Genomic DNA, 26014 nt, shown 5'->3' with positions numbered 1-26014 from the left:
TGAGAGATGTTCTGAATTATTACTGGTAGATGTGAGGAGCCTTGTGTTTGGATGCTGCCTATGGATATCTAAAATACCAAATCAGGAAGTTTTGAGGGGTATCTCATCAGTTCCATTTCTGTAAAAAGTTAATCCCTGTTAAAAATAGCATGAATTGTAAAGCTTCTGGAAGTAGAAACAATGTTTGTTTTAGTCTTTGCCCCGAGTTTTGGGTAAGGGAACTTGGAGGGTGGAGAAACCTCATGGAGGTGTGACCTCGTACCTGTTTTATCAGGCAAATTCTTCTGCATCAATTTTGAAAAGCTTTAATAAGAATTGTTGAGTCACACCCTCTTAAAAAATAGAGTTCCTTTTCAGTTATGTTTTGCTATGTTTTTTGCTCAGATTCAGTGAGCACATTGCCACCGTTAGCCTGGGGTGGCCGTTTAATAGAACCTGCTTGATTAAACCTTGGTCTATGCCGCTTGCTCCCTGCTGTCAGACAAACCCCTGCACAGCAGGACCTTCAACTTAGTTGGCCTGCTCCCAAGCCGGTATTTCTGTGGACCAGATGGAAATGATTATGGGCAAAGACCTTGCTTCTGCTTGGCCCGCCCTAGCATGGGTGCCTTTTGCCTCATACCAGAGCTGTGTAGTTTGTTGTTGTTCGAGTTTGGTTTTTAAACTTAATCACACTTGCTCTGCTCTCTAGTGAAAATGTACTGATACAGGATTTGTCAGGAAAGGATTTATGAAAACTTTCCTGTTGTATAATTCTGTACAAGTTCTTGAAATGTGTTCAAAGTTCACTGGAGTTTTTCTGTATATTCAACATGAAGTAGCAATACCTCCCCCTGCCTCAAGTGTTTTGTAAGAGCATAGGTCTTTAGGGAGTTGAACAGTATTCTTACCTATCACACACAACATTTGACATTATTTATTGAATTCTTACAAGTGGGGAAATAGCTAATAAAGTACCTATTTTTTTTTCTTTGGCCATTTAATACCATTTTATTGAGTAACCAGAATTGTGTATTTCATCAGATTGCATTGGCTGACTTGGTATTGAAGTTTTAAATACATTTCTTTTATTTCTCAAATTATCTTGAGGTTACTATTAAATGGGAAATATTGCTAGTTAAAATACCAGTTGGTGGAGATCTTGTGGAAAGTGCTTTAAACAGCTGTTATGTTTGCATAATAAGAACAGTTAACTTTGGAAAAGTATTCATATAGACTTGCATTTCTGCCAGAGCAAGTAAATGATATTTATGAATTTAAAGGAGGCTATGTTGATGATTCTGAAGCTGTTGGTAAAAAAACATTTTGTGAGATCTAGAATACGGTATCTTTGGAGTTCTTGATACCCATTTATTGTAGGTAAGTATTTCATTATCCCCATTTTTGCTCAATGTTCACAAAACCCAATGTCCTAGAAGTTACGTTGTTTGCAGCTCAGTAAGATTGCCTTCTTTTCCCACATGCTATACAATAGCTTAAGTTGTTGGGTCGTTTATTTTTTTTTTTTAGACACCTTTCATCATTTCTCATTTGTATCTTAAAATCCTGCGTAGAGTGGCTGGCTGTTAAGTGGTGACAGACTCACAGTGGCAGTGGTGTTAAGCAATGCTGTTGAAGGCGGTGTGTGCCAAACGGCATGCCCGGTCTCTGCAGAGACCTTGAGTCTGTGAAGGTCTGAGTAACTGAATGGAATGCTTGCATCTGTAGAACTAGTTCAAGGGTAGCTGTATCAGTGAAGTGTTATGCCCGGTTAAGGAGACGTGCCAAAAGAGTGCTGTAGTGACTACATTGTTTTGGATTCAAGCTGATAGGTCTGCATGGGATTATTCTGTACTGTGTAGTTTAAACACAACCATAGTTTAAAAGCTATGACCAATTTTAAATGTCCGGAGTTGGTTTTGGTTCTGCGGACAGTATAATTTTGCCTTCACAGTCTCAGTAAGCGATCTGAGTTATGGAGTTAATACTTTGCAGTTTACCTAAATCTTCTGCATAGATAGCAGAACCGTGTATGAGAGGGGATGGGCATTTATTATTTACTCTTTAAAATTTGGACTAACTAATGAAATCAAAAGCAATTTTTGTAAGGTAAGATATAAGCTTATTTACCTGTAAAGTTACACATTTCTTGGTTCTGCATCTGTGTCTTGAGCCAAGTTCTTATAAATGACTAATTCAGGAAAATAAAGGGCTGCTCAGTGGGGAGCAAAGAAGGAATCTGAATTATCATGTCAGTAGATCCTGGTGAATCCTTCTGCTTAGGAAGCAGACACGTCCACTTCTGAAGTTACTCGTGAAAGTGTGCTTGGCGAGCAGCTCTTACGAGCTGTTAATGCAGTTTTTTGTCTAATTTTAGTAATGGTAACTTCTTAGGCTTTCTTTTGCCCTTGAAAAGTTTTGGGTGTTCCCCCCCCCAAAAAAAAACCAGAGTCAGAAGTTACATGTTTAGTTACATGTTTAAAATACTGTGATATGAGGCTATTTCATTTTAATTACCATAGAGGAATAAAAGTTTGTTTTAGAAGAGGAGGGTCCAATCTTACGTTCCTTTGTCATATGTGTTAGTTGTTAAGATTTGTGTGTAAGTATCTGAATGGGTGAATATTTTGGGGGTAGTTGCAAGGCATGTTGTAAGTCGCTGTCCTTCCCATTTCTCTATGGAAAATCTGTGCAGAACAAGAATGTATTTCTCTCTTTGGCAGTTCCAAAATCGTTTAGGTCACCTCAAAGTAACCCATTCCTTTAGTTTCAGCTGCAGAAGGATCTTCCGTTACTCCAAATCTATCTGGAGAAAGAGGCCCTTCAAGCCTGTAGCCTAACATGCTTGGTCTTGCTTCCTTAGAGATCAGTGTTGCACCAAATCCCAAACACACGGAAACACCCTGCTTGAAATAAAGCAGATTGTAATTCCATTACAACTGAATTTATCTGTTTTTTAATTTGGAGGGAATATCTTTTCAAATATTTCCAAAGATTTCACGTAAGTGCTTAGTTGTTATTCCTCTCTCAAACATTTCTGAGCTAAGGTGCAGCACCAGAACTCAGGTTTCGCAGTTGGAGCAGCTGCTGAGTGACTCCTACTTCAAAGGTGGATTTACTTTTTGCAAAACTTGCAGTGTACTGAATTTTCATGTGTAGTCAGAATACATCTGGAATTTTTCTTGTCATATTTTTGCTTCAAAAAACCTAGTGTGAAATGGAAGCCAAGCACAATGTTAACTATAGATATGCATTGTGGGTTTAACTGCTACTGAAAATTACTGAGAAAAATGATCACCTGTAGTTACTAATACGTGTAGGCAGTTATAATTTCTGGTCAATCTCATCCCCTCCCCACATTCCTTCACTCAGCCACTTCTCATCCCGTGAATTTCAGCGATGGGGATGGCAAAGAGGCTGGAGCTGGGCAGGACGCAGACCTCTAAAAGTAAGAGAGGCTGAAACTAGTGCAAGTTGATTTTTCAGCATAGCAAAACAAAACGGTTTGGGACTGGATGAAGGGGAAACTGAAGTCTACTAGAAATGCCATAGGGAATTTAGATGGGGGTTAGTGGGTTGTTGAATTGTAACTGGTGAGTCTGCAGAAGTACATCAGCACTGTGGGTATCGGTGCTTATCAACATCTATCGATGACAGCTGAATCCTGTAAAACCTTACCATAGGCAGTAAGCTGGTTGTGTTGTATTGCAAGGGCTTTGAGATGCTACTTCATTTTCTTGTTCTGTTGGTTTTCCCTCTAAATCACTTTAAACTGTGATTATTTAAAAGGATAATCTGTGTTTCGGCTTTGTACTTCAGAGCACAGAGTTTCGTATACCGTGTAGGGTTCTGCCAGTAGCCAGCACTCAAAGAGAGTTCTGTGCTCGTGCTCTGGCAAACACAAACTTGCCTGGTGAAATTCATGTTCTTTCAATAAGTATAATTAGTTTAAAACATAATAGTATTTCAGAAGTAAAAGTGAATTGATAGCGGCTCGTAAAATCAAGTGAGATCCTTGTGGTTCCTAGGTATTTCCAGGAGAGTTTTCCAGGCATGGGGTACAATACAACTGTACTGCTTTTTCACGGTAGTAGACAGTATCCTGGAATTTCAGGAAAAGTGTCCTCCAAAATTCTCTGTAGATGTATTTGCAGTTATCTATATGGTTTCAGAGAGAAATGGATATAGGTTAACAAAGTTTCTTTACGCGGGGGTTTGGAATTTAAGTCTGTGTGAGAAGGAAACCTACTTTTAATATCTAAGTGTAATTTATGCATAAAAACAGATTGGCTTTTTGGCTTTGTAATCCGTACTAAATTAAAATAAACCATTATACTTGTATTGATTGGTGTAATATAAGTCAGAGCTAAAAATATTCCTCTCTTTTTTTTTGTGTACAGAAAAGATGAAAAGGAGTATGCACTGAAGCAGATTGAAGGTACAGGGATATCCATGTCGGCCTGTAGAGAGATTGCAGTAAGTGTACATAAACGAAAGTATTTTTACTGACACTATTATTCAACAGATAAGATATTTTATTTTCTCTTAATTCAGTAACACAAAGTTTATCTAAATGTTTTCCTTAAAGTATGCAAGCATGAAAGTTATTCAAACATAAGATTTTCTTAAAATGCTTTCTAAATAATACTTTTTTTTTTGAGTGGAAAGAGATGTTCTTGCTAGGTAATGGTAATGCCTCTTTCTAGTATAGTTTTGTTTTATCTGCTTTTAAGTTTTGAGAGGGAAATATACATGAATCCTTTTAATGAAGATTTATTTTAAAACTGGATGTTTTTAAAATGACTCGGAGGATAAAGGTTCTGAAAGATTACAACTGTCATTGTAAGTCCACTTGCTAATAATGTATTTTGTTTCAGACGAATGGTAGCTTACTCTTCTTTAGCACCTGAGAACAATTTGTTCTCCTCGTTCTTTATTTGCTTTGCTAAGTACAGAGTAATTTCATAGCAAAATAAGCAGCTTTAATTGTATTTTTATTACTTGTATCTTAGGAAAAAATGGATTCAGAAACTGCACACTTCTGAGCACAGTAGTGCCCATACATATGTGTGTACATATCATTCTTTCAAAGTTGGTAAGAATTAGGTGTTTGTATGTGAAGATAGATTTTGATCTTTAAACGTTTGTTTTATGACTGAAAATGTGCATTACTGTCAAAGTGCTGGATAGTGAGTAAAACTCTGTAATGCAAGAATTTCTTGCATTGCAGAAGTAGTGCGCTTGCTTGATTAAATATTTACCTTGATTGAATGCTGTCACTATGCTGAGGGCTGTTGAAATGTGTGATAGGATTTGTGCCTAAAACTCTGTATGATCTAGTAGTGTTGCATTGAAATATAGCAATCAAGTGTGCAATGCAATGTGAAGCATTAGAAACTCATGACGTTTATGAACTGAACAAACCACTGTATTGTGTTTAGTGTAGTGCCCGTGGTAATTCTGCGTGAAGAGACTTAGCAGATAAAACTACTATCCTTTTAAAGTGCTTGTCACTATAAGGTCAAGGTCGCTCGTGGATTTGAGAGGTGGCTGCACTGCTGTCGGTCCCTTCACACAGAATCTACCCTGTGACCTTTTTGCTTGTATTTCTGCCGTTGGAGGAAATAAGAAGTCCTCTTTTAATGTCAGTACTAGATTATATTCTTGTTACTATAAAGTCTGTTTTGACAGCAGTGAATTTGTTTGTTTGATTCTTGTTTGGTTTAAATTGTACTACTGTGGAGATGTGTGGAATAGTCCAAAGGAGACTTTCCCGTTGTCGTGATAGCACTGTGGTATGGAGCTGATTCTGTCATACCTGGGCACAACATCATGAGGAAGTAGAGTGTGTCAAATTATTTTTTTTTTCCCACTGATGACACATCACCATTTCAGTCTTGATTTTTTTTTTTTTTTTTTAATTGATGAAGCTTTGTGCAAAGCTCAGTACAGCCTGGGAAATTTCACAGCTACTGTGTAAAGTTGCTTAAATCCTCTCAATGGTTCTTCCTGTAATTCTTCCTCGAATTATATTTTACTCTTCTCTAGACTTTATTGTAAAACTCTATAACCTGAGATAATGTAGCAAATCACTGTTTGCCTCAGTGAAATTTCAGGTTAGTCAAATATTAGAAATGTGGAAAAGGTAAAAGTGAAATAGTTGAAAAAGAAATATGAACTTTTTGTCATACAGAAACAAGCAGAATGAAGTGCATTTTCCGCAGAGAGAATCAGACTTACAATTAATGCATTAATATTTAATCTTGTATTTAAAGGCTTAGATAGGTAACAAAGAAGGTAATGTTCACTGATTAAATAAAGATTATCAGCCTGGAAAGAGGCCACGTTAAAATATCATGGGTAGTTCTTTTTGACGTCTTAAAAAAACCCCAGACAAACCAAAAAGCAACCAATGTCCCCCAACCCCAAAATCCCAAACTCCACCCATATTCTGTGGAAGCTGAGAACACGGAAGAAGCACCAGTGTACTTGGTTCTCTGTGTGTTCAGAATATTTTAATAACTCTGTAACCTGAAGATGCTCAAGAAATATATTGCTGAACTAAAAGGCATTCAGTTTTGCAGTTCAAGACCATTTTGTGTGTAGTATTGCCTAGACACTCAGAATAAGATGTGGCTAACTTTTCCTGAGAGAAAAGGTGGACTACTCCTCTCTTCTGACGTTACAGATCAAGTTGGTCTGTCTTTGCTTAGGGCTTTGAAAAACATAAAACCTCTTTTACCACTATTAATATGAGCTTTTCATGGAAGAAGGCTTATGTCAGTGAAAACATCATATAGGCAGTGGTTCCTGGGGCAAGTGATGATTACTTTCTTTCAACTGTAGGGTGGTACCTGCTGAAGGAATCAGTATTTTAGCCAATTCTGTTGTATTGAATAAGAAAATACTAGAGGGGATTCTTATATGTTAAAGAATTGGGGGGGGGGAGAAAAAGCTAATTTCTGCCCTGTAACTTGAGTCTATTCTGAAGATAACTGAAATGCCAGCTATTTCTGTGTTCTTGTTACGAGGCAGATTATTGCTGGGCTTATTAAGCAACAGCATTTTTGAAGAGTAGAGCTGGAAAATATGAATGAGTAATGAAATAGAGTTCTCATTTTTACGTGATTATTTAGTTAACTAATGTGACAGCTCAAGACTTGTATTAGCTTATTTTTGAACCAGTGATGGATGAAATGTTTTAATTATTGCTTGAACATCAGGGTGGGATTTCTAATTGTTCTTGTAATGTGGGCAAAAAAAATATTCCTGAATTCTTAGAGCTATTTATAGACAAAATGGTTCTAGGAATTTGTTAATTTAGTTTGCATTGTAGAAGATGGAAGAGAAATAAAATACTTTTTTAGACATTAAGGCCTTAAGAAAATTGTTCCTTTCCATTCAGAGGTGGGACATCGGCGCATATTCATTGCAGGGTAATTTAAAGATAACGTTGGAAGCCTGCGCAGCAGAAGAGCGTATGATTATGCTACTGTGTATTAGGGCAAGGATATAAATTTCTTGATGCAGGAGGAACTTTCCTGTATCCTTTGATTTGGAAGAAGGAAACTGAAGAGTTGAACGTAATCAAGTGTGGAGATAGACAAGGATAATAAACTGGATTTATAAATAATCTGATGCATGTTTTTGGAAAAGTTTTTCTTCATTATGCTGAAAAGGTAACAAGTACTTTTGGGGGGAAAGGAAGATTTTATTCAATTCTGCTGCCTTTGTGTTTTGCTTCTTGCTTGTTACCTTATCTAAGTAACTTTCTTAGAATGACAGGTGGAGACAGAAGAAACAGACCAGAGGGGTATTATTTGTTAGGGTTTTTTTTTCCTGTGAAGTATCTTGGCCATCACCTGTTAAGAATCAATGGGTATAACTTCAAAAGTCTGCAAACAGCTAATGGTAATGGAATTTTGTATTTGTTTATCAAAAAAAGCACCAGGGTGCTGATTCAATACAGCTTTATCTGAGATTTCTTGTCCAAAAGGCTTTTTACTTCCTGTGAGAGGATTATGCTGGTTACTTCAAGTATTTTGCTTTCCACAGCGAAGAGACTATAAAATTCTAATTGTGGATTTTGGGAAAAACTAATTCAGAGAAGAGAAAAATGTAAGCCTTTTCTTAATCAGTGCCCTTCAGTGGCTACTTTCAAAATATCTGGATACGTAGCCTGGATACGTAGCCTGTCCCTGAGCGTGGAAGAACTTCAGTGCAATTGTTTGTGATAGATAAGGTTTGCTAACGGTGTAAGAAAAGTACAGTCTCATTGCGAGTATTAATAAAAGGAGGGTAGGAGAAAGCAGAAAACTCTTTGCTTCAATTTCATTTTTTTTTTATTCAGAGAAAGAGATTAATTCGGTGACTGATTTGGACAGTGGATATTAGGCTTATGCTGCTGGACCCCAAACTGTTTGTAGCTATCTCCATTGGAAGTTTTTTTAGTGGCTAAGTCACTTCCAAAATTTGTGGTTGTCTGTTGCTTTTCACATGAGGAATTGCAGAAACCAAAGGCTGAATGGTAGTAGAGGTTAATCTGGAAATCCTCAGAAAAATTGGTCTTGAACAACTTTGGGAGCTACAATATAATTATTGTTATTGGCTTATTTAGCTGAGATGGTGCAGTTTAGGATCCTCAGTGGAGGATTAAAAAGCAGGATTACAACCCTGGACTTTAGGACAGCAGACTTCAACCTCTTCAGATATCTGCTTGGAAGAATCCTGTGAGAGAGAGCCCTGGAGAAAAGAGGCATCCAGGAGAGCTCATTGATATTCAAGGATCCAACAAAGTTCCATCCCAACAAGTAGCAAAGCAAGCAAGGACAGCAGGAGGCCTGCGTGGATGAACAAGGAGCTCCTTATTGAACTCAGACATAAAACGGAAGCATATATGAGGTAGAAGCAGGGATTGGTAACACGGGAAGAGTATAGAGTTGCTGTTTGATCTTGCAACGATAGGGGTTAGGAAAGCCAAGGCTGGCCTAGAGTTGAGTCTGGCAAGGGACCTGAAGGGCAACAAGAAAGGATTCTACAAGTACCTAAACAGCAAAAGGATGACTAAGGAAAACATAAGACTGCTGCTGAATGGGAACAAATCACATGGAAAAGGCCAAGGTACTCTAACTTTTTTGCCTCAGTCTTCACTGGTAAGACCAGCCTTCAGGAATCTCATGCTTGAGACCAGAGGGAAAGTCGAGCAAGGAAGGCTTACCTTTGGTGGAGGAGGACCAGGTTAGGGAGCACTTAAACAAACTGGACATAAAAGTCTGTGGTGCCTGATGGGTTGCACCTACAAATGCTGAGGGAGCTGCCTGATGTCATTATGAGACCACTCTTAATTATCTTTGAAAGATCATGGTGACTGGGAGAGGTTCCTGAGGAATGGAAGATAGCAAATGTCACTCCTGTTTCCAAGAAGGAGGATCGGGGAACTACAGATTGGTCAGCCTCACCTCAGTCCCTGGGAGAGTGATGAAGAAAATCCTCCTGGAAACCATTTCCAAACACATGAAGGACGAGAAGGTGATTGGTAGTAGTCAGCATGGATTTATGAAGGGGAATTCGTCTTTAACCAACCTGATAGCCTTCTACAATGAGATGACTGGCTTGGTGAATGAGGTGAATGCTGTGGGTGCTGTTTATTGTGACTTTAGTAAGGCTTTTGATACTGTCTCCCATAACACCCTCATAGACAAGCTAACAAAGTACAGGTTAGGTAAGTGGAAAGTGAGGTGGACTGAAAACTGGCTGAACAGTTGGGCCCAGAGGATTGTGATCAGTGTGCTAAGTCCAGCTGGAGACAAGTCACTAGTGGTGTACCCCAGGGGTTGATACTGGGGCTGATACCGTTCAATATCTTCATTAGTGAACTGGACGCTGGGACAGAGTCCATCCTCAGCAAGTTTGCAGCTGGCACAAAACTGTGAGAAGTGGCTGATACAGCAGATGGTTGTGCTGCCGTTTAGAGGGACCTCAACAGGCTGGAAAAATGGGCTGAGAGGAATCTCATGAAGTTCAACAAAGGGAAATGCAAAGTCCTGCATCTGGGGTGGAATAACTCCAGGCACCAGTACATGCTGGGAGCTGACTGGCTGGGAAACAAGTCTGCAGAGAAGGCCCTGGGGGCCCTGGTGGACAGCAAGCTGACCACAGGCCAGGAATGTACCCTCAGGGCAAAGACAGTCAACAACATCCTGGGCTGCATTAGGCAGAGCATTGCCAGCAAGTCAAGTGAGGTGATCCTTCCCCTCTAATTCAGCACTGCTGAGGCCACACCTGGAGTTCTGTGTCCAGTCCTGGGCTCCCTAGTACAAGAGAGACGTGGAGCAACTGGAGTGAGCCCAGTGCAGGGCCATAAAGATGATTAAGGGACTGGAGCATCTGACATACGAGGAAAGGTTGAGAGCTGACACTGTTTAGCCTGGAGAAGAGAAGGCTTGGGGGATCTTATCAAGGTATGTAAACACCTGATGGGAGGGAATGAAGAAGTGGGAACCAGACTCTTCTCAGTGGTGCCCAGTGACAAGACGAGGCAACGGGCACACGTTAAAATACATGAAATGCCATCTGAATATGAAAAGACACTTCTTTACTGTGAGGTTGACCGAGCACTGGAACAGGTTACCCAGAGAGATTGTGAAGTGTCCAGTCTGCTGGACACAGTTGTGGGCAGTCTGCTCTACCTGACCTTGCTTGAGCAGGAAGGTTGCGTTAGATCTCAAGAGGTCCCTTCCAACCTGAAAGATTCTGTGATTTTGTAAAACAATCTTCTAGTATTTCTGTCCATTTAGTAGAAATAGAACCATGTCTTTCAGACTTATTTCTAATAAGCAGATAAGCATTTTGTGCTAATAAAATAGTATGATTATACACTACTTGGCAGTGAAATACAATGAAGAAACATTAGTTTGATAAGTTCCAATAAAAGATGCAAGTCCCTCTTGTATCCTGAGTTGCTCTTCCGAGATTCCTGACTGGTCACTGAAATAAGGTATCTTACGCAAAGTTCTTGGAAAATTTTTGAAGGGTCTGAGCTTTATTCCCAAATTTATTTTTTGGGTCTGTTTGTCACCAAAACACACATATAATCTAGTACTTATAACAGTTCCCTGGTATGAGTTGCACATATTTAAAAGAAAAAAAAAATCAATGACAAATGAAAAATAAGGTCAGTTTTCCTCTGAAAAACAGTTGATGTTTTTAGTGTATTCTGGTTGTTCTCTTACTGAGATGGTTCCATGTAAGTATATTAAATATAGTAGTAAAAATGTCCTGGAAACCAACAAAGTATTTGTAACAGTCACTTGTACTGCAGTGAATACAGTCTTGCTCTGAAATTCTTCTTAACCCAAAAGAGGACAGTTTAAGAATATCTTTTTATGAGATCATTTTTTACCTCTAAAGCACAGCCTGTAGACAAAGATGACTACTACTAAAGGTTTCATGTGAACCAGTGACTTGAGTTAGGTCCTAGGAGGCTCTTCTGTCAACTCCTGGTCCTTTCCAGCTTTTCTCCCTACCCCTAACACCAAGAGCTTCCCTTCTTCCAAGGTTAAATGACCTACTCTAGCCATCTTCTCTGTAAATAGCGATCTTAATTCTAAACTTCATTGGATTTTTCTATATCAGTTTTTTTTTTATAGCTCAGTAGCTTTTTTTTCTATGGGGGAAAAAGAATTACACTAGGCTGTTACAGATGATTTAAATGGGAGGAGTAGGGCCACAAAGCAGCAGCATTTCTCTCCTAGCTTTGCTTAAGAGTGCCCTGAATTGCTGCAGTTTTGCCCTGTGTGAATGTTGGGTCTGGGATGCGTAACCATGTTAGTTGCCACATCCTGTGCCTGTGTGTGCTAGTTGTTAGTGAAGCTGCTGGAGGCTGCTCCTTCTGGGAGACCTTGAAACATTGCCAGTACACTGTGGGACACTTGTGGGAGCATTAGTTGGCCTTTGTGTTCGTTCTTGCATTTATGGGTACGGGCTAAAATAATTCAGACTGTAATGTTAAATGAGTTACTGAAAGCTCATTCGAACAATTTAGCATGCACAAATTATTCTCAGGCCTTTTGCCTATTGATGCAACGTATGTTACAAAGTGTTAGAGGGTATAAATATTTTGGCATCTTCAGTTTCTGAGGATGGGCAAGGTTTTAGAAGCCTTGCAGGTTAAACGATAGGCTTTTGTAACCTTTTTGTGTTTGTCAGCTCTCTTGAGCAAGGCTGTGTCTCACTGTACTTATGTTCTTTTCCGTATCCCTGCTGTTCGTGGCCTTCCATTGCACGTAGGCAGCTCTTCTGGGGCTGCGTCTCCCTCCTCTTGGCTTTGGGGGGTCTGTGGTGGTGTGGTGCTGAAGCTGAGCCAGGGAGGTCCAGCTAGACTTACTGTCTCCGTCTTGAAGCACTTTGTGCCTTTGCCGTGTGCTTCTCAGCAGTGCTGCTGGCAGCATGGCAAGGGGACATGTCATGCCTTGCTGGTAGAGCTGGTAAAGCTTACTTGCTTTTACTTCTGTCAGGTGCTGCATGTCACTTACAAGCTGCTCTCACATCCCTGGTTAGAAACAGCTTAGTCAAATGAACTAAACGTGAAGCTACTCAATTTGAGACTGTGGACTAGGCTGGCCTTATAAACTGTTTGACCTGTCTCTGCATCTCTTAAGAATGTAGAAAAGATCAGCTGTACAGGAATAATGATAACTTTTCAGTATTAATGAATCACTTTGAAGATTTGTAATGCCATCGACTCTTTTCAAGTACAGTTACATAGAATTTCAAGATAGGTACAAGTCCTTTGCTTTTGGCTATATTGACCCTTTCCTTGACCTTGATTATCACAGCAGCTTGCAGTATTTACTGTTATGTAGAGAAATAGGTTTCTAAACCTTGGTCCCTGGCTTTGTTTAAGGCAAGGTTAGGTAAAACACGACTTTAAAAAAAAAAAAAAAAGTCTGTGTCCCTGAGTACATTTGCTGTAGGAGATTCCTTTTGAATGTCAGAACTTCTTTTCCCTTGCCAAGATAATATAAATGTGTAGAATATTTGGCAATGTAAAATCTTCCCATAAATTCTCTACTACCTAATTAGAAAAGACTGTTAGATTTGTGTTTGTGGAAACTTTGAAACTCCACTCCCTCTTTCAATAGCTGGAGGTAGTGAAATAAGTATAAGTTTAAAAAAAAAAACAGTTTGAAGGGATTTTTATTAGAGAGTTAAGACGTGTTGGCTAGAAGTATCTGTGCATCGTGATTTTTATAAGTATGAATCAGCTGGAAGGAGTTTTTTGGTTCAGCTACATGACAACTCATGTTTTGCATGTCATAGGAAGAATAAGAGCTTGCTGCGTTACATGGCCTAATCTTGTATAATCTGTGTAATTTAAATGCTTTTTGTGTAAAGGAATACTTAAATTCCTGCTTTGGTTATTCTTTAAAAGGGTTCTGTGGACTATTTTTGTCTTTTTTTAATTTTATTGTATCTGAAAGAACAATTAAATAATAAAATACACAGGTAGTAAATCTGTTGAATAAAAAGATTTTTGTTTTAATCAATTAAGCTGACTTTTTTCTTATTGGCCCATAAATGCACTGTAATGTTTATGAAAATAAGTTTCACAGCTTGAGGTATAATTTTTTTGTCAAGTAATTGTAACAAAAGTAGAACATCATCTGAAGCAGCTAGTCAGCTCCGTTGTCTAACTACAGCCACCTCCTTCAGCAGATTAACAACAAAAAAAAGAGCACGCAGAGGAGAAGGGAAAAGGGAAACTGCTTTTATTACACCATTACTTTCTAACTACAGTATTTGAAACTTTTTTTTTCCACACAGAAGTTACTTTCCTCTTCTTGAAGTTGTGTCTCTGTGCTCAAAGCAGGAGAACAATATCAACAAATCTATGGTATGTATGTTAAAAAGAAAGCTTCTACCCTGTTCTAACACTGTGTGAGCTGAAGAAGCTTCTCTAAAAATTTTGGTAGTCAGCATCAGTTAGGATATAATCCAAATTCCCAGCAAAGCTGACTGGTGAAAATGGGTGTTCAGTGCTGTTCAGGCTCAGTTGTTTTCACTTTGAATTTGCTGTTCACTTCAGATCCTGAATGTTCTCAGAACACACACATGCAAAACCAATTGACAGTGTCTTCAACAGAAATAAACAAAAAAGCAAAGCCAAGCCTCTTCAGGTTAAGCTGTAGGCAGCAGTGCACTGAAAGCAAAGAGCTACTTTATCATTTAGATAAAGAAGAACAGAGTTGCAGATAAAGCAGGAAAGACATTTTTAAATACTCCCTGCAAGATGGTGTGTATGTGTGTGCATGCATGAACATATGCTTTAAAGCTTCAGTTGGAATGTTTTGTAAATTTTGGGTTCTTTTCTGAATTTGTGTCATAAACCTTTATTTTTCTCTTCTGTTTCTCATTCTCTCTTTCTCATTACGTGTTTTCCTTATGTTCCTCCATTTGTACTTTCCCCGTAGTCAAGTAAAATTAGTTTATGCATGTTTTCAGTTTGTTCTGTGTGGAGTTGTAAAATCGTTTGAATGGTATATTGACTTTACATAACTCTAGAATGTGCCTTTCTCTAATTTAACATTACATGTGACTGTTTTTGATGCCTCAGACTGAGGGGTGATGGCATGGGTTTTAAGATGATAGAAGTCCCAACTTAAAAAGAATCTATCTTCAGATACTGTTACTAAATTGCCCACTTCATTCAGCAACAGGCTTAGATTTTCTTGTTCAGCCTTTCACAACTAACGTAGTAGCAGAAGCTCTTCTTGTTGCCCTCAACATTCTTTGCAAGTGTCAATTCTAGGTGAGCTTTGGCTTTCCTGACAGCATCCCTACATGCCTGGGCAATGTTTCTAAACTCCTCCTATGTAGCCTGTCCCTGTTTGCACCCCTCTGTATGCTGCCCTTGCATTGGAGCTCTGACAATCTGCTTAGCCGAGCCGGTCCCCTGATACTTGTATTTTTGAGTAGACCTGCCAGCTTTCCTGAGCTCCTTTGCTCTTCAGAGCTGCTTCCCATGGCCACCTACCAGTTCCTTCAATAAGCTGAAGTCTGTTCTCCTGAAGCTCCAGGTCTGCGCTCTGCTACTTGCCTTCTTCACTCAGAATCTTGAACTGTACTAGTTGATGGTTGCTATAGCCAAAGCTGCCTTTGATTGTCACATCTCCAACCATTTCTTCATTGTTTGAGAACAGCTGTGTGCTACCATTGTTGGCCCATCTGGTATGTGTATCAAGAATTTGTCCCTGATGTCCTCCAGAAATTACCTGGGTTGCTTATGCCCTGCTGTGTTGCCCTTCCAGTGGATGTCAGGGAGGTTAAGGTCTCATGTAAGAACTGGGGTTTGTGGTTCAGAGACTTCTATGAGTTGTAGAGAAGACTTCATCTGATTCCCCATCCTTATCAGATGGTACTGTAATGTACTCCAACACAATATCATCCTTACTGGTCTCTCTGCTGATCCTGACCCGCAAGCTGTCTGAGGCTTCTGTGTGCCCACTGAGTCTGTGAGGCAGAAATAAAACGTTATTAGTAGTGCCGAAACTGGATAAATTAATACAGAATGGAGATGGCTGGATTGAAAATGGAACATCAGTGGAAAAATCTTTAGGGCTTGATCAAATGTTAAAAAAGTTGCTTTTTTCAATACATCGTTTGGCATTGGTTTCAGCCCTGTGTATAGCTAAGTGGATAGTGTTTTTAGTCTACAGTGGTATTTTACTCTGCAGGTTTTTGTATGTAAATTGTAGTCAGCTTTGTTATTGAAGGCAAGATGTCATGATACCTTCTACTAAAACTTTATTCACTTCATTGAATTTCATTATGTTAAAAGTTTCAGTGGGGTGTTTGTTTTCTTGTGAACCTCTGTGTCTGTTTTTGTGGTAAGCTGAAAAATAGCTCTGTTTAAATACAGCTTCCATTGTACTTACTGAGATTTTTCTTGTCTTTATGAAGACTTGATACATTATTGTATGGGGATTTTGAGGAACAGGGAGGCTTTCCTGTTTCCAAACTGTAGTTAACAGTACAATAGTCACTAAATGGGTAGCCTGGATGTCTTTTATTCTGTGAAGCATCTTGTCCACAGGCTTACAGTGTGAAGTTTACTATGTAGAATTTGCTTAGTTTGCATTTTGAAAAGAAAGGTGTGAGCATCATAGTTTTGTTCTCTGCTCCATTTGGCCATCTGACTGGCAAAATGCTCCTGCCTTGTAGGAAGGATGAGCATGATGCTCTTTCTATCTCATTAGCAGTGTTGGGATGCTTCCTTCAACCTGCCTGTTGCCTGTATGTAGTGCATGTACTAAATTGTGGGTATATGCATATGCTCAGTATACTTGACCTTGAGCTTTTTCATATGCAGCCAGCTGAGGTACTGAAGTTAGGGTAGTCCTGACAGGCTACACTATTGGAAAAAGTCATCAGTTTTTTGAATATGTGAACAGCGTATTGAAAGAAGCTATCAGTAGAATAATTTTGATTATAGACAATTATGAAGTATGAGTTCTGCTGCCAGTTCTTGAAGACATTTGAGGAAGCCTCTGCCTTTTCTTTCTGTGCTAATGAACTTATCCCATCCCATGGCCCCTGCAGAGTTTGTTTCTCAACTCTCATTGTCTTTCCATATTTTTCCTTGCTTATTAGATTACTCTAGTTTCTTTTTTACCTCAGTTGCCTTTTGTACTATTTTCCTTGCTTTCTTCTCCCTTTATCTCCAGAGGCCTTTAATATTTAGAAGCAATACAGTGGTTTCCTGTCCACTAGCTCTGTCTTGGATCCATTTTGGTTTGACCTCTCTAAGCTTCTAAAAAAGCTTCTTATTACTGTGATTAATGATCTCTCTCTGACCAAACTCCAAGGTTTGTTCAGTATCCTCATCTGCCTTAGTATCTCTGTACTTCAGACTAATAATTGTTCTTTCTTTTTTGACATGTTATTTTTGTTATGTATTGGTGATTTTGTTCTTGCCTAGGTTTTATCTAGTCTGTTTTATTTTCTGAGGATGGGTGATCCTTGCAGCTTTACATTCTACTCTAAGTATTTATTATACTTGAGGCCTAAAAAATATTTTACCACTATAAAATGTCTTTTGTACTGTTCCACATCTGAAATTCACTGAACTTGCTCGAAGCCTTGTAGTCTAAATAAGGGATTCTACTGTGATTTTAAGTTTTAATAATTTTCAGCTATCTCCATTGTTCAGATTTTCATTCTGAGGCCAGACGGATTATTTCATTTTTCCTTCTTCTGGGTATCTCAAATCCAGACCATTTTCAAGCTCTTATTTTCTGTCTTCAGTAATTCTAGAACTCGTGGGGTTTTTTTAACACAGATGGGCCTGAAAAACAGATCTATATTCCTATCCCACTGGGATTATTTTAAATGTTATCTTTCTCCTATGAAACACTGCTGTATAAGGTGCTGCTATAGAAGCCTTCCTTTAAACCATTCCATTTCTGTCTTATCAAATTAAGTGGCCTTGAAGTCCCCTCTAAAAATGCAGAATCTGCAAAACAAAAAAAACACGCTTATCTTCTATGGTTAAACTTAATACTCCTGGTTACTCTAGTTAATGCTCAAAATGCCATCTACTTGCTTATCAGATGTTCATATAACTATTTCTGTGTTGTTCTGCATACTAGTGGAAATATGTGGAAATAAAACTTGTCAGAGCATTCCCATGAAAATACCAATCATGTTTGTATTAATGAAGTCCTAAAGTGTTCAGTTCTCTTGTGTGGTCTGTGGTGAACTGATTGCTTATATTTTTATTTAATAGCCTTTTCTCATTTTCCTGCTTGGCATTTTGTAGCGCTATTGACTTGTACTGACTGACTAACTTGAAGCTTTAAGTACATACCCAGGACATGATTGCTATTGCATGTGCAAAACCAAATGCATAAAAGCTACATGGGTTCTCCTACAGAAGTTTCCTCCCCCAACAGGGACAGCTACAGCATATGCATTTGATGATAGACAGCGCTGCTCTTCTTGCAGCCAAGAAGAAGGGAAGAAGGTGAAGGAGGAGGGAAAGTAGTTTAGGGTGTTGTCAGAAGGAAGATGAAGTGAGATGAATTTAGGGTGATAGTTGAGTGGTGATGATTGTTTTGCAGCTTGTTCTGTGCCAGTGAGCTCTCTTGCTTTCTGAGTGCTTAATCCTTACGTGTCACACATCATTTGAGCTTCCGTGTTCATTGGTCCTCCATCACATGCACACAGGAAAAAAAAAATCCATCCATCCAACTAAAGCATGCGGAGGAATTTGTCATCTGGTGCACTTCATTGTTGTTGATATTTCATCAACATTTATAAAACTGTGGTGAGTTTGCCAAGGCAACAAAAGGCATCTTCTGAAGGTTAATCTGCTGCTACTCTCCTTAATTTGGCTGGAGGGCACTAGTGAGTGCCAGTATGGGATGAGTCCCCGTAGCACTTGAGTATCTCCAGTAATCCAGGGGCACGGCGGTGAAGGTGACTCTTTCTGGACCACATTCAAGGGGACTGAGCTGAGATTTCTAGATTTGATAGGACTTGCTCTCAGAGTACTCATAAGCTGCAGCATTTTCAGCTTGACAACTTGGCAGTCATGGTGGTGGAAACTGGCTGGATACAAAGCCTCGAAGTGACTGTTGCTTGGCCAGAGGACAGTAACACAGCTGTTACTTTTACTGTATGTGGAAGTGGGCCTCAGTTTATGTGATCTGATAAATACGGGCTTAATGTTAAAAAGTCACGGCATTCGGTTGCATTAACAGTGATAAGGGAGCGGTGGGGAGAAAAAGTATGACTTAGGTTGATATTGCCCTTTTATTGTGCGTGATGCTCAGAAGGATTCTGTTGTCTAGGTAACAGGGTCTGTACTTCATTTCTTAAGAAAGATGGAACAGATGTTCTTGCAAGAAGCGACCAATTATCACCAGTGAGAATATTGGCAGTATTTAAACTAATTGCTCTGTTGCTGCATACAGTCCAATTCATATGCTATGAATAGTAAAGAAAATTTAAAGGAAAGAATCTTCCTTGCATGGCTTTTCCTGAATGAGGTTTTTGAAACATATTTGTGATTTATAAAATAGCACTTGTCAGTGTGTCTTTTCACACTTCCATTTATCATTGTATTTTCTTCAATATCATTCAGTCTTTTTATTTGGTATTTGTAATGTCTCTTTCATGATCGTTGAGTTCTGTTGCTCCATCGAATCTGTGTCATATCACATTAATTTATTTTATTCATTTAAAATACCTAAAAATCTGAAGGCAGTGGGGTAAAAGGATGCTCACAGTGGAATAAGAGACTGAGGGGCCTAAGTCATGTAAATCTGTTCTGAGATTTTTTTTTTTCCTGTGGCAAAATCCAGGCACAGCTACTGGGATAGGGACTGTGCCATAAACAGCTGGGGCAAAAGGAAAGCCATATAGACGTGTATATACATGAAACCCTGCTATGTGCTGCTTAGGTGGGAACACAGCACATGTGTGGTGGGATGAGCAGGTGGTGACAGTGGCAAGAAAGAGGAGAGCTGAAAGAGACAGCGTGGAACAAGGAGTGCACGAGTTCTCTCACTGCAGCACTCATCAGCAGTGTGCCTTACTTTTATGAAAGGTTGTGCTAAAGTAACTTCATGTATGAATTAAAGTATTTATTGTGCTTATGGATATAGCTTTGTCTTCCGGGGAGATTATTGTAGTCTTTACAGCATAGGATGTGCTCTTGTCTTTTTTATAAAAGACTCGGGGGGGGGTGTGTGTGTGTGTGTGTATGTAAATAAGTTTTTATACCTTTGGGGGTAAAATCTGATGCTGCGTATTAAGTAAGAAGAGAAGGCACTGTTTGTGGGTCCTCTGCAAAGCTAAGCCATACAATTATGCATTTTAACAAAACGTCTGGCCTCTTGCCTGAACTTTTCCATGCTTTTTGCCAAATGTGAAAGGTCTATTCTATGTTTTTTAGGTAGGGCATTGCAAAAACATGTTTTCTGTCTTGGCAATAATAGGATAAAGGAAGAATCCTTGACCTACTCTTTTTATCGGCTCCAATAAAGGACGTGTGGTTTTGATTTTTATCTAACTGTGGAAAATGTCATAATGAATGAAAACAAAGTGCATGTTGCACTTCTTAGATTATTTGGCTGAGTTATCCTATTGTATAGTAGTGATATGTTGATTGGGACAAAATGTCTTACTACATTCAGTTATTTCAATAACCATTGTAAAACATTTGTGGTCTGAGTAGGAAAAAAATATTATTTGTAGGTTTTTTTAGTCCTCTTTACCAGGCTACTTGCATGTAACTTCTAATCTTTTGCTTGTCATTCTGACTCTGGCTCCTGTCTCTCTTTCTGTGAACTCTTCTGCATTCATCCTCTGTAATTTAATGCAGATGATGCATCTGGTTGCTTAGCTGTATGCATCAGCTTGTGTTTGCCTCTTCGGTCAGGGGCATTACTACTTAAATGTTTGTGTTCATCAGCAGAGCTGCTCTCTTATTGTCCTTTTCAAATGCTGTTGTCTCTAATTCCTATTCTAAACCTTTTTCTTTGTCATATTTCTTCTTTGTATAGTATCCTTCGTATTCTGTTGCTCACACTTCCTTATGATATCTGGTGTATAAGTATTCCTGACTTCTCATATCCTCTTGTTCTTGCTTGCTTTTCTTCTGTTGATATATCTTTGATTCTCCTTGTGTTTTCCTATTCTATCACAGGGTCTGTCGGCAGCAATACTTACTACTTGTGCTGTTTCTTTTGTACACTAGAGTGCTTATAATAAAATCTTACAATCAACTTCTGCAGATTTTTCACCTGCTTTCACGAGTGTTTTCTCCGTTTTTACAGTTTAATTGTATTACATATCGTCAGTCCCAGGTTCTTTTCACCACCCTTGACATACTCTTTGAGCTCTCCTTTTTTTCTGTATTCCCTTTTCATACAAATCCAACTGACTTTATTCCTGAAGGTCGTGCTGAAAGGAAAAAAAATTTGACAGGTACTATATGTTTTTCCATTTTCTGTCCTGGAAATAGAAGCTTCTTCCTTATGCCCCTTCATTTCAGTGCAATGCCTCTATTCTCTTATGCCTCATTTTCTCTTCTTCTTTCTGACCTTCTGCTCACAACACAGACATTAGCTTGCCGTCTTAAGTAACCTCACTTTCATGGGAACTAATGCTTAAAAGAAGAAAGGAGGAGGGCATGTTTGCCAGAGGGTTGGTGGGGCTCAGGACTTTGTGCGAAGGTTAGGAGTGGCGTTTGCTGTGTTGGATGCTTTTTTGTGTGTGTCTCCCCCCTTGACGTTTTCTATATTTGCCCTTTGCTTTCCCTTCCTCTGGTCTTTTTGCCTCAGTCTTTTTTCCTACCTAATTTATTCCTTTTCATACTCTTTGTCCCATTTCCCACTCCTTGCCTCACCAATGCCATTTTTTTCCCTCTTCAGGTTTGCTAGTGTCACCTACTTTTTTTTCCCTTCCCTTCTGTTTCCACACTCAGTCCAATTCTTCACCACTGATTTACTATTCATAGAATCATAAAATAGTTTGGGTTGGAAGGGACCTTTAAAGGTCATCTAGTCCAACCCCCCTGCCGTGGGCAGGGACATCTTCAACTAGATCAGGTTGCTCAGAGCCCCGTCCAACCTGACCTGGAATGTTTCCAGGGATGGGGCATCCACCACCTCTTGGGGCAACCTGTGCCAGTGTTTCACCACCCTCAGCATAAAGAATTTCTTCCTTATATCTAGTCTAAATCTACCCCCCTTTAGTTTAAAGCCATTCCCCCTTATCCTGTCACAACAGGCCCTGCTAAAAACTTTGCCGCCATCTTTTTTATAAGCCCCCTTTAAGTACTGATAGGCTGCAATGAGGTCTCCCCGAAGCCTTCTCTTCTCTAGGCTGAACAACCCCAACTCTCTCAGCCTTTCTTCAGAGGAGAGGGGTTCCATCCCCCTGATCATTTTTGTGGCCCTCCTCTGGACCTGCTCCAACAGGTCCGTGTCTTTCTTGTGCTGAGGGCTCCAGAGCTGGACGCAGTACTCCAGGTGGGGTCTCACCAGAGCAGAGTAGAGGGACAGAATCCCCTCCCTCGACCTGCTGGCCACGCTTCTTTTGATGCAGCCCAGGGTCTGATTGGCCTTCTGGGCTGCAAGCGCACATTGCTGGCTCATGTCCAGCTTTTCACCCATCAGTACCCCCAAGTCCTTCTTGGCAGGGCTGCTCTCAATCTCTACATCCCCCAGCCTGTCTTGATACTGGGGGTTGCCCCAACCCAGGTGCAGGACCTTGCACTTGGCCTTGTTGAACCTCATGAGGTTCACACGGGCCTGCTTCTCAAGCTTGTCCAGGTCCCTCTGGATGGCATCCTGTCCCTCTGGCATGTCAACTGCACCACTCAGCTTGGTGTCATCTGCAAACTTGCTGAGGGTGCACTCAATCCCACTGTCTGTGTCATTGATGAAGATATAAAACAGTACCGGTCCCAATATGGACCCCTGCAGGACACCACTCGTCACCAGTCTCCATCTGGACATTAAGACATTGACCACTACTCTCTGGATGTGACCATCCAACCAATTCCTTGCCCACTGGACAGTCCACCCATCAAATCCATACCTCTCCAGTTTAGAGAGAAGGATGTTGTGGGGGACTGTGTCAAAGGCCTTACAGAAATCCAGATAGACTACATGTGTAGCCCTTCCCGTGTCCACTGATGTAGTCACTCCATCACAGAAGGCCACTAGGTTAGTCAGGCAGGACTTGCCCTTGGTGAAGTCATGCTGGTTGTCTCGAATCACCTCCCTGTCCTCCATGTGCCTTAGCATAGCTTCCAGGAGGATCCGTTCCATGATCTTCCCAGGCGCAGACGTGAGACTGACTGGCCTGTAGTTCCCTGGGTCTTCCTTTTTTCCCGTTTTAAAAATGGGGGTTATGTTTCCCCTTTTCCAGTCAGTGGGAACTTCACCAGACTGACACAACTTCTCAAATACGATGGATAGTGGCTTAGCAACTTCATCCGCCAGCTCCTTCAGGACCCATGGGTGGATCTCATTGGGTCCCATGGACCTGTGCACCTTCAGGTGCCTTAGATGGTCTCGCATCTGATGTTCTCCCACAGTGGGTGGCTCTTCATTCTCCCAGTCCCCACCTTTGCCTTCTGCGGCTTGGACAGTGAGGCTCGAGCACTTGCCAGTGAAGATCGAGGCAAAAAAGTCATTGAGTACCTCCGCTTTCTCCATGTCCCAGGTAACCAGATCTCCCATTTTGTTCCGGAAAGGGTCCACATTTTCCCTAGTCTTCCTTTTATCCCCAACGTACCTATAGAAGGTTTTCTTGTTGCCCTTGATGTCCCTGGCCAGATTTAATTCTATCAGGGCTTTCGCTTTCCTAACCTGATCCCTAGCTGCTCGGACAACTTCTCTGTGTTCCTCCCAGGCTACCTGTCCTTGCTTCCACCCTCTGTAGGCTTCCTCTTTGTGTTTGAGTTTGTCCAGGAGCTCCTTGTTCATCCATGCAGGCCTCCTGGTGTTTTTGCCTGACTTCCTCTTTGTTGGGATGCATCGCTCCGGAGCTTGGAGGAGGTGATCCTTGAATATTACCCAGCTTTCCTGGGCCCCTCTTCCCTCCAGGGCTTTGTCCCATGGCACTCTACCAAGCAGATCCCTGAAGAGGCCAAAGTCTGCTCTCCTGAAGGCCAGGGTAGTGAGCTTGCTGTGCGCCCTCCTCAGTGCCCTAAGGACCTTGAACTCCACCATTTTGTGGTCACTGCAGCCCAGGCTGCCCTTGAGCTTCACATTCCCCACCAGCCCCTCCTTGTTGGTGAGAACAAGGTCCAGCATAGCCCCTCTCCTTGTTGGCTCCTCTACCACTTGGAGAAGGAAGTTATCATCGACGCATTCCAGGAACCTCTCGGATTGCTTATGCCCTGCCGTGTTGTCCCTCCAACAGATATTGGGGTGGTTGAAGTCCCCCATGAGGACCAGGGCTTGTGGGTGTGAGGCTGCTCCTGTCTGTCTACAGAGGGCCTCATCCACTCAGTCTTCCTGGTCAGGTGGCCTGTACCAGACCCTCACTGTAATGTCACCTGTCCCTGCCCTTCCTTTAATCCTGACCTACAAGCTCTTGGTCAGCTCCCCATCCACCCCCAGGAGGAGCTCCATGCACTCCAACTGGTCATTGACATAGAGGGCGACACCCCCTCCTTGTCTCCCCTGCCTGTCCTTCCTAAAGAGCCTGTATCCCTCTATCCCAACACTTCGATCACAGGAGCCATCCCACCACATCTCCATGATGCCAATAAGCTCATAGCCCTGCAGGCGTGCGCACGTCTCTAACTCCTCTTGTTTGTTCCCCATGCTACGTGTGTTTGCATAGAGGCATTTAAGTTGGGCCCCCGATGTAATCCCTTCTTTCTTTCACCCATGTATCTTCTCCCCTGGTCCAGTCTCTTTTTTCTAGTGTCCTTCTCCAAGGTCTCATGTGTCTCCTCACTGCTGATTCCAGCTCTGCCGTTCTTCCTGCTCCTGGTGTTGCTGAGCAGAGCAGCTGGTAAGCTGCAGCCTGTGTCCCTCTCCTCCTGCTGACTGCCATGCTGGTGTCCCTCTCCTCCTGCTGGCTGCCACACTGGTTTCCTTCTCCCTGGGGTGGTTCTCCTGACTGATTCTTCCTTCACCTTCTTCCTACCTCTCCTCTTTCTGGAGTGAGTTTCATGTCCCTTGCCCCAGAAGAAGTCAGCCTTCTCCTCAGGGACTGAATTAAGCAGGAGAAAAATGGGGGAAACTTTCTCCTTTGTTCTGGTACTGGAGTTGTCTCCAATGCACCTCACTTAACAGCTCTAAAGGTCTTGTACGTCCATTTCTACAGAGTATGTGCAAATAAATTTTTTTTCCCCAAAGCAAAGTGAAGCATCAGATGACAGTTTGATGATACAAAATTGCTTAGGCTGGCTTTGTTTCTTTGCTAACCTGTGCAGAAGTGCAAAATATCTCATAATACTGTGTAGCTTGTGTGATAAAATTATGTTGTGTCTATCAGCATTGAATTTTAATGTAGTGGAAATGGGAGAGAAACCCTAGCTATTTACAGACAGCGATGTCTTCCTGAGCCTTACTCTGGTGCAGGTTGAGGGTAGGGGGAGAATCTTTGAATTTTCATCACTATTCTTCTGGAAACAGCTCCAAGTTAAGGAGCAGTCAAAAAGGCAAATTCAAAGTCACTAGAATGACTTTAAAGTGAATTACTGAAGTCAAGACCTAAGAACAAACCAGACTTGGTCAACCTCATAAATCCATGGTGCGTTCAGATGTTGAGTGTCTATATGTCTATATATGTCTATATGCCATCCTGATCCCTTTCCACCTCAAAGGATACAGTAGCACTAGAAAAAGTAAAGAGAAGAGGAGTCAGGAAAGTTGGTGATACAAAACTACTTCTGTATGAAGAGAGACAAGATAGACTGGGAAATCTGTGGGTTGGAAGGGGGGGAAGCTGAAGGAAGATGTGGGAGGTCTAAAACCACAGACTTACCTGGAAAAGTTAATCAGGGAATTGCTATTCAGTGTTTATCGGAACAGAAGAACTAGGACAACTGAAGGAGGATAGCCAGTCTCTCCCCAGTACAACTTAATTTTGAAACGCAGCTCCTCATCTGGTAGAGACTGGGGATAGGACTATGTTGGGGAGGAGGAATGCGGTTGGGGGCTAATCGAGCAAATGCACAAAACCAGAGAAGGGCCTTGATTTAAACTGTTTTTCAAGTCCCTGATATGGTGGCTTGCTGGAAGCAGACTGCGCATACCATGAAAGGCTTGTGCTTGTCTATGTGCTGCTTTACGTGTTCTTCTCCTTGGCGTTTGCCTCAGCTACATCAGGGGCAGGATAGTAAGCAGACTTAAAATGATTCTTGAGTCTGAATCAAGTACAGCAGCTCTTACTTCTTTGAGTAGGAACATATATGTATTACATGTTTTGTACTCAGTGGTGTTCTTGTAAATGGCTAAATGGTTTATGTGAACAATCGGATGTTCATTAGTGCCCAAACTGG

General features: G+C 40.9%; 1 protein-coding gene across 1 annotated transcript in view; it reads left to right on the top strand.

Annotated features, from left to right (window-relative positions):
- The window catches only part of CDK19 (cyclin dependent kinase 19), a 140380-nt gene that overhangs the window by 15487 nt on the left and 98879 nt on the right, over window positions 1-26014 (top strand). The window contains exon 2 of the mRNA XM_076333420.1: window positions 4380-4455. Within this exon, the coding sequence (XP_076189535.1) occupies window positions 4380-4455 (76 nt within the window). The remainder of the gene's footprint in view (window positions 1-4379; window positions 4456-26014) is intronic.

Source organism: Aptenodytes patagonicus, chromosome 3 (assembly GCF_965638725.1).
Source record: "Aptenodytes patagonicus chromosome 3, bAptPat1.pri.cur, whole genome shotgun sequence".
Classification (NCBI taxonomy): Eukaryota; Metazoa; Chordata; class Aves; order Sphenisciformes; family Spheniscidae; genus Aptenodytes; species Aptenodytes patagonicus.
The sequence above is the reverse complement of the archived record's forward strand: the minus strand, read 5'-3'. Positions and strand labels throughout refer to the sequence as shown.